Raw genomic sequence first — 13,651 nt, forward strand, 5'->3', positions numbered from 1 at the left:
CAGTCGCACTAGCTAGTCGTGGCACCCGCCATTTATTACGTGCACATGCAGTGGAGTTGTATCAGTCACCCGTGTGTATGCCCTTAAAGGGGCCAGCACCACAGTGGAAAGAATCACAGGGTGTAACCAAAACTACCTGTACATTAGAGGGGCCAGCACCACAGTGGAGAGAATCACAAGGTGTAACCAAAACTACCTGTACATTAGTAGAGCATTTTATTAAAATGTATAATTGACATTTTTTCCCCTTCTAATTGTCATTACTAGTCCAGCTCCTAAGTAAAGGTCCAAAACACATAATTACTACCACTGAGCACATGAAAACCCAGCAGATAATCACGTTTAACTCCCCCCTCGCTTGGTGCCTTCTTATCACATTCTGCACCTACCTGGGCTGGGCTCTGCACTTGCACTGTGTGGCACGTGGGCAGTGTAGGTGAGGGAATTATCTGAATTGCACCCGCCCGGCAGCCACCCTTTAGACAGGGTGTGGTCCGCGCCTATTGTGTGGCTGTCTGCACTGGCTGGGTGAGCGGCTGTACGCGGGGCGCACCCCTCCTCCGAGGTGCAGGGCGTGTGCTGGCAGACCCGCTCCGCCCCCGCTCGCTGCCTGCAACGCCGCCTCTGGCCGCCGGAGGTCGCTAGTTCCGGCTGCTGCTGGTCGGAGATCAGCTGACGCCGCCAGGGCTGGAGAGAGAGAGCCGTGACCGCCTGCGCCTTGCCGCTGCCTTTCCGCCTCTAGGTCGCTGCCCCGGTCCCATCGTGCCCGGTCCTCGCGCCCGGAACAGCCCTAAGTCCAGGAGAGACCCGCCGTAGCCCCCGGTGCATCGACGCGAGGAGTCCGGATCCCCGGAACGCTGTGCAGCGCGATGCTGCCCCACCTGCCACCATTGCTTCTGCTGCTCGCCTGCGCCGCCCGGGCGCTGGAGGTAGGATGCCACGCTCTCGGACTCCGCGCCCCCTAGGTCGTTCCCTAGCGCGGGCGGGTCAGCCCTTTACATTTCTGCGCGGATGCCCCTTGTTTCGTCGCCATAGAACCGGGTCCGACCCTGTGTTGGCAAATGTAGTACCTGAGGCTTCTATTTTTTCCTATGGCAATGTTGTTGTTAACCACATTACTAGCCCCCTAAGGCTGTGTTGTGGGTAAAGCTTGGTACGCAGTCTGCATGCCTTGCGGGCGGCTGCATTCTCCTTCTGACACACTCTTCCCCCCCTACTGGTGCCTGATCGGCTGGATGTGTGCTCGTGCACCGTTTATCCAATGTGGCTCGTTCCAAACCAAGCCTGGTGTGAAATTCCAACAGCAATGATGTGCCTGCTCCCGGCCGTGGCTGCCCACATCTGTGTGCCCCTTGCCAATTGTTAACTTCGTGTGTGCTCCTGGGGCGTTCGCTTGTGCCTTTTCCTCTCGCCCAGCATATTCGGTGTGTGCGATTTGCTTGTACGTGTTGTGGTTGTTGTGACCCACGGTGTGCATGCCCTCTGCTTCGTTTGCTAGGTTATAGCTGTGTGTACACATCCCTTTCGCGAGTACTGGGTGTATGTGAGTGCGGTTTGCGGGCACTGTATGGTTCTACGGGCACTGGCGTAATGTCCCGGTGGATCTCCGCGGTGCCAGGGTTGCTTTGTAGGGAGTGGACGCTCTCCCCGGGCTATCTTTCTCCCGTCAGTGTGTGGTGGTACTCCTGCTGCGTCGCCATAGGCGGTCGTGTGTGTGTGTATAGCGAGCCTCCCGGTGTACCGTAGGAGCTTCCTTTCCCTGGGGCGATGGAAACATCGATGGCTGCTTCTCTTTTGGAAATGTGTGGTCGTGGGATCATCTGTGCGCTTGGTGGTTGTTGCTGGTGTGTTTTCTTTGGGGGGTGCCCTGGACGGGGGTCTTCCCATCGTGTGCACCCTCTTTCTGATATATCGCATGTTGGCTTCCCAGCGTGGCTACTAAATTGCACTGACCTTTTCGTGATTTTGAAAGACAAATCGGGCCCTTTCCTGCCGCTGTCGAGCTGGTTTTGCTGATGTGATGCCCATTTAATTTATAGTCTGTGAAAATGGTTCACTTTGCTCACACGGGGTCTTGCATGTTTGATGGTGGTTTGGGCAGAACTGGGAGGAGGCGGAAACATCTCTGAATCCTGCCCTCGCCCAGTAACAGCGCTGTCAGAATTGGCTGTGGCGCCTCTCATCGCCAGCGTACACCTCGGCACCAGAAGGCTCGGTTGTTTTGTTGGAAGCCCTCTCACCCACCACATGAAGGCGTACGAGAGGCAAGAGGGTGCACTGTCCACAGACTGGCACATTTAGGTACACGAATTAAGCATTTGGCCTAAGTTTCACGGATGTCATTTGCAGCAGCCGAACAGAGATCCACCCCCGTTTCTCCTCTGTAGGTGCTGAGAAACGAGGAGGGCACACTGCCCCCGCCCCCACCCATTTCCCTTGATCATCTATCGATATCCGGGCCATACTGAGCGCTGGCGGCCTATGATGCCCACGTATGTTACTGTCTTCCTGGAATTTTCCTACTGGAATCTGAGGACCACGTCAGTGGCGTAAATTCTCAACGCACACACGCCCAAGCTCCTGTGTGCACGTTGCACCATCCCCTGATCTCTGAGCCCCCTCCCCCCGTTCTACGTGTACCAACATGGCTAGAACCACCTGGTATGACTTTCTGCACGCCTGTCGGCGCCTTTGGTTTGGGATGGAAGGGTGCCTTTCCTAGCATGACGCTCCGCGGCACTGGAACCTGGCAGCAATGGAACTACCTGGGATGAACCCCCCCCCCCTCCGCCATTAATCGGCAGTGCAGGGTCTCGGGTGGCTGTCCCTGTTGCCGTAGCTGCCTTTCGATGTGAGCCGCCCCCACAACCGGCTCTCCTGCCAAAACCTGGCAGTGGGATGGGGTGCAATGCACTCCTTGCTAATCTGCCTGCATAGGGTTGTGAGATGTACCTCTGGGTCGATGCACCCGCACAGCTGGAATGTGACAGTCGTAAAACCTCTCCCCGGGCCTACCTGCTGCACATTTCTTTACATCAGCGGAGGGAGATGAAGGTGGGCAGCCCCCCACCCCCTTTAGGAGGTAACGGTGTGGGGGGCACCTCTGAACATGCGCATAATAAAATGAAGGCCTGGCACATCGTCTTTTGAATTGCACCCAATACCGTGGGTGCATCCACTTTGCACACATGCCGAGTGTATGGGGGAACCGTTTGGGGGGGGGGGTGCATGCTCGATTAGTTTCATGTGGGGATGCGCTGGAAAAAGGAGCCGGCTTTCACATGCAAAGGCAGACGCATTTTGGTGGACAGGGTTTTTGCTGGGTTCCACTTGGGCAGGTGGTGGGTGGGAGGGGGATTGGCAGGAAGGTAAACAGAGGGGCGGATATGAGCATTTGTCCGGGAATGTGGACTCGCGCTGACCCTACCCCCGCCCTGTGCAGCTGTGCCAAGGGTGGTGGTGCGTGGGGAGCGAGCCTGGGCCCCACCAGAGGGAAAAAGGCTTCGGCTGCTCGCAGACGGAGCCGCGAAGATGGCGTCTCTGCAGTGCAGGAGGGAAGAGCTGGAAGGAAGGCTCGGGAACGAGGAGGCGTCCTGCCACCGGCGGCGGCAGCAGTCCCCCCTCCCCCGCTCCTCCAGGAGACCCGTCTCGCTCAATAATGCTTCATATGGACAATGTTTCACTGCCAGTGGAAGGGAGCGATGCTGTCGCGAGTCCTCCATGGCGCGTTCTCTCGAGTGCAGTGCTTCCCATCCTCCCGTCTCTCCCACCTCCTAAGTGAAAGATGCGTCGTGCCCATACCTTATACCTGCCTACATTTGAAAATCAAAAACCCGGAGATGTATGCCCCGCCCACAACCAAACAAGACTCCGCCCCTTTGCACACACCTCAAAATTTGCAGTTTGCACTTTACAGTGGAATGCAATAAATGTCATTAAATTGGCTATTCATAACCAACTAAATTGCGTAGGACGCATGGCACACGTCTGCCATAAAACCAATACACACGCACAAAACCGAGGATATTTTCTTCCATTAGTGTTTTTGAAAACGTTAACATGTGTGAAACTCCATGAACCAGTACAAAGGTTTTCCCTGGAACTTGCAATACTGAAATTGGACATTTTACCATAGTTGTTTGTTGTTTTTTCATCAGCTTATATATAGTGTACCCTCGACTTGAGCCCTGTCATACTGGCCAAAAAGAATGAAAGCTTAAGCAAAATTAAAACGCGGTAATGCTGCATTCAACACCAAAGCAGTATTCTACGTTTATGTTGCTCCCGTCAGCATTCTTTTTGGTCCCGCCCACAAACACCAGGGGACTCCATGGTCTTCCCCCAGAGAAGAGGCTGAAAACCCAGATTCTCTGGGGAAAACCCGGAGGTTAGGCAGGTATGCCGGTCAGATAGCACATTGTGTAGAGCCTGCTGACGCAGGTTTGAATCCCGGTAGGGCCTTTCATCCTTGTGAGGCTGATAAATGAGCATCACACACCGTGGGTAACAATAAGCAGCGCTCGAATACCTGACGGTTCGTAGCGCTATATAAATGCTAAATTATTAAGTCATACCTTTTAAGCCTAGTAGTGACCTAATGTGCTACACAATAAAAAAAAAAAAGTGTTATAAGGTGGAAATATACAATCTATAGATGACAAAAAGATCTCGGGATCTGTGTGTGCTTTTGGTAATTTCGCATTCAGGTGCCCTGGTAGGAGTGATGCCTATTCCATATTTTGCAGTCCCAGTTCCCGTTTTTCGTTTAGCAAGCAGGACTGGTTCATGTATTGTTCTATTATGACTTTTGGGCTGACTGCACAAAATACCCATACTCGTCGTTAGTGGAAAAGGTCGCTTTAATGTGAAGGCCATGTCTTACAAAAAACACGTTAACCTGGCTCCCAGGCCTTACAGCCTAACGGATCAATTAACAATCGCCAAAACAACGAAATAAATAAACAATTCAAATTCATCACTTCCTGTCCCTTGCTCCCTCCCCTTAATTCCTCTCAACCTTCATTCCCGCTTTCTCCCATCTTCTCCCTGAGGCCACGCCCCTCCTTCAATACCTCTTGCCCCTCTTTGTACCCCCGGGATCCTGTTTGTGCAAATGGCACTCCCCACCCTCCTTACCGCAAAAATAATCCTTTGGCTTCAACCAACCATCCTTTAACCAACCGCGTCCCCGGCACCAGAAAAACCCTCCCCAGGGGTGTTCTTTCTGCCCCACCCCCCATAACCTTCCTATTTATTTCTTGTTTAATAGGTCCTTCTCCATCCTTCCCTTTCTCTGTTATTTATTTATTTAAGCAGTCCCCACAACCTTGCTCCTATACCACAAAACTGAGAGAACCATTCTTTATTTCCCCTTCTCTGGAACTCGCCCCACTTCCTTTCCTCCAACACCACCCCTTCACGTTGCTTGCCATGCCAACATCACCTTTTCTTTGCTCTATCTTCAAACGATAGCAACTCTTCATACCGGTCGAAGCCATCTAACCACTTCTGTAACTTATAACTAAAACTCCCTCCCCTGCTATGGCCAACTCACTTCTCTACATCACCCTAATAACCCTCATGCCCTTAATCCCCACCATCAAAACATTCTCTTGGGAGAAAACACTATACCCAACTGCCCTAAACTTTATACTCCTACATTAATAGACACCCTGCATACATTGACCAGTCCTTTACAATTGTCTTCAAATCATCTCTCCAGCCGCATCTGTGAAAGAAAAGACAAGAAACACCATGCGTAGTTGAACTCAATCCACCTTACTGCACTCCGCTGCTAATCCTCCCTCATATCCAAGACCTCACAATGTAAACCTCAATATTCCTTTCGCCCCCAATAATTCCTTGCCCTACAGAAACCTTTCTCCTCCTCTTCACTCACTACCTCTCCTTTCTGGCCAATCCCTCACCCCGTACCTTTCCTTGTACTGCTCATACTCTCCAACCCCTTACCACTTATCTTGGTATCCAAATTCGCCCGCTATCCAGATACTGAAAACCTGTTCTCATTCTTTACTGGTCTGCCCCATGTTCTGTTTCCTAAACCGAGCACCAATGCACCTCCCCTAGCAGCCACATACCTACCTTCCCCCCCCTTATTTATTGAGTTCAATACTAATTATATTCATGACCACTTCTATGCCCCAAACCTCCTTAATTAAACTTTCGTTAATCTGCAACAGCATCCTTATTATGCACCCTCCCTTTTTTGACCCTACACCACCAAACCTTTTTCATCCCACTACGTCCAAACTCTCCCCCCAACGCCCTTTCATCTACTTTGAACCCGTCCAATACATTCTCTTCCCCGCCAACACTTCCGCAGAGCCCTAATGGGTTTTTTTCAACACCTAGGCCCCTTTAACCTTTCTTTCCTATTTCCCCCATTTATGTTTTTATTTCCTTATTCATTTTTCTTTTTTTTTTTCTGAAACACCACCAGCCGACTACACTCCGAACCACCTGCCCACTGCTGCCCCCACCATTTTGTTCTGAAAACCTGAAACTCCTCTGATGTTCCCCATGTCATTATTTCTCTTATGTATTTAATTTCCTTACCCACTAAAGCCCTAACCTGTGTGGTATGCCAGCATTAAGTATTCTTGCGGACAGGACCCGGGCCTCCTCCTGTCCATCGTGTGCTCTCCCATCTAGTAGCCCCAACTAATGCCTCAACCCTTTTCTTCCCAATATTCCTCACTTCAACCACAAACTTTCTCCTCTCCTACCCTGTAACCGTAATCCAAACCCAGCCTCCTCCTATATGGGGCTGGCTTACTGAACAGAATCTCATGGCTATCCACCCTTGTATGGGTAGCCCCCTGCCCCGCCAGACCATACCAACTGCTCCCCGCTCCTACCCTGCAACCTTCCTTCTCGCTCCCACTGCACCAGGGGCCGTACCGGCTCCCTCCGTCCATGCAGTTCCATGTTCACCCTTGCAAATTTTCCATTATCATTGCTGTGTCGACCCCCCCCTCCCCACTGCACCGGGGCCCATCTGTGCACCCCTGGCCGTGCAGTTCCATCTCAATGCCATTCCTCCCACTGCACCTGAGGCCGCCCGTGTACCCCTGTCCATGCAGGGGCCATCCATGTACCCCCGTCAATGTGCTACTATCTCACTACTATTCCCCTCCACAGCACCAGGGGCCAACCATGCACCCCCGTCTATGCCATTCAAACCACCGCCCTGCTACTTCACTTACCATCACTGCCCCTTTTCTCCCCTTACCCTTGTGTGTCGCTCTAACTCTGCTCCTCAACACGAGCACAAAACCTGTTCTAGCCCTTTTGCACCACTGTTTAGTTCTTTTAATTTTGTAGATCCTCATTTCCTTTCCCTTCTTCCTTTTACCTTTTCCCTTTTTATTATTTCTTTGTTTCCCCAAACCATCTTCTCTGTCCCTGTGTTGAAAAAGTATAACTCCCCACTGTACAATGTTAATCTCCTCCCATTCCACTCTCCTTAACCTCCTCCAAACTCCCCCCCCTTAAGCTGACATTTTCTCCCAGACTTTGATCATGCCAGTTCCCCCATTAGTCTAAAACGTTTTGTTGACCTGTATTCACCCATCTTAACTGTCACCAAACTCTGCTGATGCCCCCACCCACTTCCCCTTAAGCCCACAAACCAACGCTGTACGAAAACTAAATAATGTGATGCCGTTCACGCAAACCCACCAACTTCTTGCCCCGACAATGTTCTCTCCCCCCCCATTCCTTCATATAGGAACCCTTTCCACGCGGTCACCTCTACCCCTCCCACGGCATCCCTTCCTCCAGAAAATGGCTGGCTCCCTCCTTCCTCTTGTCTCTCCCCCCAGCCCTGTCCCGGGTGGGACAGCCGATAACTGAGGCAGTAAAAAAAGGGGCACCAGCCAGCCTACCCTTTCAAGAGCTCCTAAACCACAAGGCCCAGAGGGACCATTCAACCACTCCATCCCTGCCTTGCTCTGTGCCACGTCTTACACCCCATGCCCGGGTAGGCCGACTCCCCCCCACCCCCCAATTTCCATTTAGCCCCTACACTCTTCTCTCACTTAACCAATCACCCCTTACCTTAACCTCAACAACCCTATATTCACTTTAAAATAAAACCACACTTATCGACTTCCCTCCATCTTGAGCACTCCGCTCGGTCAACGCCAATTTTCGATGGTCATACTCTTCGCCAGGCAGATATGGGGGGTATTGCTCCCCCTTCTGCAGTTGGCTCCCTCTGGGATGACCTCCTTGCCCCCTCAAACTTGCTGTGCCACCCCGAGTTCGAAGCAGCCCCAAAATCATCCTCTTCCCTTCAACTCTCTCGTCGCTCTCCCCTGCTAACCATCAGTATATTGCACTGACTGGCTACCCTCAGAGTCTCACGGGTACCAGGCCCGCCCCCTTTTCTCTGTATCCCCTGCACCGTCCCCCCCCTTCTACCAGACCCTAGGGGGCAATGTTCCCTCTAATTATTTTTCTCTAAGTGCGGAACTGGTTGCCTTTTGTGTGCACTTTATTTTCCATGTGCGCAACTGACTCACAAGGTAAGCCATTTTGTGAGCATGCTTAGTTAGTGAGCTACCATCTCCAAAGAGAGTTTAGAGAGGAATTGAAACTTCCAAACCACTGCAATTCTTTACTAATCAGCATAAAATGTGCATTTTACAACACTTTTTTACAAACACATAGGTTAAAAACAAATATTTTATGTGATTATACCAGTTCAAGACCTTAAGATATGCCACTGGAAAAACACTCATGTATATTACAAAAAAAAATGATTTTCATAACTGGTGTGGCTATCAAAAATAAATCAGACTGGATACAATATTTGCATATGGAATAAAGGCAACTAAAAGGAATGTTTCTGAAAACATGCCAATAGCAGTTCATGTGCAACTTTAATGAAGTAATTCAAGGGCCATGAGAACGTGCCTCTCATAATTTGTGTAAGGATGATAATTTCATCAGAATAACTGAACCACAGAATATGATGATCAACATTCCCTGGCTTCTGCTTACTATCCACATTATGTTGTCCTGTGAGTTATTAAAAACCAGCCTTACAGCTAAGAGACATATACGCCATCCATTTTTAATCCTAAAAACAGAAACATTTGCCCAATAAAAATGGGAAACGATGAATGCGCAGGAACAAATCCCTGGCTTCTGCCCTAAAAGCCCCATTGATATTTTTTCCTATCAGTGACCAGTAGAGCAGTGGCATAGGACGGCACTCTAATAATATTTCTGACCGATCTCAAGACAAATTTTAAGGGCAAAGAACATCTTTTAATAAGAATGAAGTAGCTTTGCCAACAGAGATAATCACCTTTTCAACTCCCTGAAAAATCATTTCACTCTAAGTAGGAAGCAAATTATTCTTACCAGCGCCTTACTTCTCTGACATAGGAAGTAAAATGATAGGGCATATAATCCAGCCTATAGTTTTGCCCACTTTTCCTCACCACAGCCTAGACAAAACTCAACCAGAGATTTACTGAGGTTTCTTATAGAGCCCGGTTGAAGTGACTCGTATAATGTATGCCTTTTAGGTTAACAGCATCAATGCTCAGTGGTACAACAGCTTGAGAGACTTCTTCTGTAACTAGGGTTCCCTCTGTAATTCATTGTTATCAGTTAAACAAGATGCAGGGGGGTGCTACAGTCAGTAAACACAGAACACATGTTTATATTGAAATTTCCTCAGCAGCTGAGCTTAGAAAGAAACGGAGTACAGTTCTGTAGACTGTTACTAGTTTCCTTTCCTTCAGCAAACACACATTTTCTACACTGTATTGTACTGCCTAAACAATTGACTTCGTTTTTGAAAGTTACGGATTTGTTCATCACCTGCAAAGAGTGTTCTCCTGTGCCCTTTCACCCGTACCTTTCCCCAGCTCCTGTGTTCTCCTCCAATACTAGTTGACAGGGCACTGTAAAACGTGAGAGATTGTAGCAGTGAAACCCTCTCTGGGCTATTTGCATACTCATAATACTTTGCAAGCAAAACATATTTTGTGCCTCTCCATATTATATGCATTTTAAGAAAATGGCATTAATCTGCAGGTAAACAATTATTTTGCAGTGCAGACAAGGTCATTTGCAACTTATTCCACCCTTATAATGTTGGGTAGGATTATGCAACTGATAAGTGAAATCATTGTTGTATAGCATCGAGTTACAATATAATGTGTTAAGGTTTATGCCCAATGAACTCTGAACACTTAGAAAGGATTCAGATTGTGTGAAAAGCATTCTACTGTCTGAATATCCATTGCCCTAATACTATAGACAAGTAATACCTGGCGTAGTCCATGCCGATTATCCCTTGCAGGCCAAGTAAATGATATTGCAATGTTGCTCTCCACTTATAGACTAATGTTAGCAATGCTAAAGTAGGAGACTTTGAGTATGACATTGGTCTTCTCAAATTCCTTAGAGGGCAAATTAATATTAGAGTTTTATGTGTTAACGTGCAATGGACCACTTCAAAGCGCTTTTGTGACATACGTACTAAGCATAGGACGCATGGGGTGAGGTTATACATCCAAGTAGCCTGTTTACCTACAGTTAGTATCCGATATTTGAGATGATAATTAGGTTAGATAGTGTGAGTGATGCTTTTATAATTAATATTATTGGTGCATTTATTGAGCGCGGACCTGGCTTTGGGAATCAAGAGTGCTTTGAAATCCTAGGGGGAATAACACAGTAAGGGAAGCAGAGAAAAAAGGAGTGGGAGCTAACAGTGGAGGGCAATGGTGGGCAATTTGCAGCAAGGGATCTACAAGCAACCAGGGGAGGAGACAATGTGGGGCAGATCAGAGTCTCGGGTACTGTGGAGAGTGGACGGTTTGTGGACCTATGTGTTACGGAGGAGCCATTCCTTGAAGAGGAAGGTCTTGAGCTCTTTTCTGAACTGTAGCAGCAATGGGGTAAGTCTGGTGTTGACGGTAGGAGGTTCCAGAGTATTGGAGCATAGACAGATAAGGATGTACTTTTAGTTTTTAACTTCCTGCACCGTCGGAGTTCAAGACTTCACATTTCCTCACTTCTGGTGGATTGCAGTCCTCCGGAGATGTTGGGTTTCTTAGTGAGGTAGCTTGGGGACTTCAGGGTGGCAGCCTTTTAGATGATGCAACAGGATTTTAAGATGATATAGGATTGCAGCGGGAGCCAGCACAGTTTGAGGAGGGTCAGGGTTGATTTCCAGAGTCCTTTCATGAGTCGTGCTGCAGCATGCCGGGCACATCTCGGGGGTGCCAGGGTAATCGCTGGAAGGACCTTTTTATAAGGCACAAGGAATAAAAGAACTTATGGTATTTGAATATTATTAAAATTCCAAAAAACATAAAATAAATTGATGTAGGTACATGTCTGGTAACCTTTCACAGAGCCAAGAGAGGAAGAGTCAAGGTTGTCTGGTAATATCTAAATATGTTTTGGGGAAGATGGAGTAAGCGTGTGGTAGACTAAAGCATAGGAGGCATGGGCGGGGAGAGAACAGTAGTTTATTGTGTGCAAGCATACCTTAGTCAGATTGTTCTGTTCATGGAGCCACTTTTTCATATTAGCGTTGACCTCTTGTGGCTGTGTTTTTTGTTTTTAGGTTTTTAAGATCACGCTTGCAAAGTAGGGTAACGTAAAGGAGCTACAACATAATATTACGACTCGTTAGTTATTTTAAGAGAAAGCAAATGTCAGGTAACTGCTGTGGCTTGAGCCTCATTACATTTTTTTGCATAGGTGAGAATTACCTGTGTGCTCTGCTAAAATTCTTCTGAGCGGCACCCAGAAGGAAGCTAGGCAAGCGCACATGCGCACAGCTTAGAGGGAACATTGCTAGGGGGTGTATCTGGAACCTTAACAGTCCCCTTCCTCCTTGCACTTTACACCGAGCTTCCTTGCTCTACCTGTGCTTAAACCAAGCATAGCTGCCCCTATTGTACTACCGCTCGCATTTGCGTACGGGCGCGCTATACAAGACGTATGACATCCTAACCTCCTCCCCCCTGGCTGGTACCACTGTTCCACTTTCTGTACTCCTCGTCCTTTTCAAAACACCCTTCTTGGCCCTCCAGTTCTCCAACCATTTCTTATTACCCCCAATCCTGTTCCTCCTGGGATATCTAGTCTTCCTTCATAATTATTCTTTATTTTCATTTATTCATTTAATGCGTATATTTATTTAATTGCATCCTTTAACCAAAAATAAACCTTCTGCATCACCTTCACACAACCTACCTTACCCTTCCAAAATGCCAAAGCGCCTTCAGTTCAAATTCCGCTCACCTCTTTGTTCAAGATTGTTGTAGCGTGAAGCGTACACCCCACTGCCGCTGCACTGCTGCAGGGAGGGGGGACCATCCAGATCTCTCCCCATTGACTGCAAACTCCAACACTGCTGATGGGGGGGGGGGGGCGTACAAAATCCATCCCCACTCTGTGCCGGTGTCTGCGTTCCAGCCATCTCCCTACACCAGGCTGTCAGTCCCAGGGACGTGCAATTCCCTTCTGCTCCTGTTGTAAGGGGGGGGTGTCGTTGCGCCTCCCCCTGCACCCAGGGATTATGGCATTCGCCAACCCCCTACAGACTCATGGATCAGCTGTGGCTGTACTGACTCCATAAACACCACCCTGGCATGCCCCCTGGCTCACCCCCTCCCTATCCTAACTAGCCCACCAGCCCTTTTTACTTACGTTATCCACCCTCCCACGACCACACTGCCAGAGGTACTGCCCTTTACCCCTGATGCTCCTCTCAGGCAGTGCCCCCCCTAGCCCTGCCTGCTAGCTGCTCCCTCCCCGCTCCCAACTAACTGCAGCCCCCCCTTCTGCTAACTGAGAATGCAAAACTGGGGGAAGGGCCAATCTGGCCCCCCACCCTATGGATGACCCCCCCCTTCTCCCAACACCAAAAGCGCTCCCCAGGATCACCCCCACACCAAACTCCCCCTGAAAAACCTGAGGGGGAAGGTGCCCATACAGGGACATGGAAGGGCCCTGTGATGCAGGTCCCCCGACATACCTAAAAGCCAACTGTTTATACAATGTCCATGTCCTTATGTTTCTTTTTTACATTTTGTATTATTATCCCCCCTACCGAAACCACCCACGGCCATATGCATTGTCCCCTTGCCAGCAGGGAACCGGGAGGGCCACGCACCATACTGCCACCTGGTGGTGAGCAATGGGCAGCGCAGAGTGTTCTCCCCAGTAGCCGGCTCCCAGCTCCCGCCAGATCTCTGCCAGTGCACCTCAGGCCATGCTCCCCACAGCAGCAGGTGCCGGTGAAGGCGCAGGCAACACAAATGGCGCTAACCGCCAAAGGTTCCGGCACCTGTTTATATCAGTTAAGAGGGACAATCTGTCCCCCCGCCCAACTCACTGGACGGGTGCAGCGCCCAAAACCTCTCCGGAGAGCAACGCGTACCGCGTGCTCCCTGGGGCCCCCCTTGCGCTTGCGTGCCATGTTTTCCATGGTGGGTATGCGCTCCCAAGACCCATACAGCCAGGAATCTACGACTGTTGGGCAGTATTCTGCTGCCCACAACTTCTTACTGCACTCTGCTCTATTACGAGCATGTATTTTTATTTTTTTATTTTGAACATTTGTCGCTGATGTGGCGTTCTTAGGAGGCTT

The 13,651-nt window shown here is 49.5% G+C and overlaps 1 protein-coding gene across 4 annotated transcripts in view; it reads left to right on the forward strand.

Moving 5' to 3' along the window:
• Positions 1 to 643: 643 nt before the first annotated feature.
• The window catches only part of APP (amyloid beta precursor protein), a 682,213-nt gene continuing 669,205 nt past the window's right edge, over positions 644 to 13,651 (forward strand). For 2 of the 4 annotated variants that reach the window (XM_069636377.1, XM_069636379.1), the window contains exon 1: positions 644 to 929. In XM_069636377.1, coding sequence (XP_069492478.1) covers positions 870 to 929 — 60 coding nt within the window. In that variant the 5' untranslated portion in view covers positions 644 to 869. The remainder of the gene's footprint in view (positions 930 to 13,651) is intronic. The other 2 variants (XM_069636378.1, XM_069636380.1) reach the window with 2 other exon arrangements.

The sequence above is a fragment of the Ambystoma mexicanum genome, chromosome 7p, assembly GCF_040938575.1.
Source record: "Ambystoma mexicanum isolate Mex_15411 chromosome 7p, UKY_AmexF1_1, whole genome shotgun sequence".
NCBI classification, from domain to species: Eukaryota; Metazoa; Chordata; class Amphibia; order Caudata; family Ambystomatidae; genus Ambystoma; species Ambystoma mexicanum.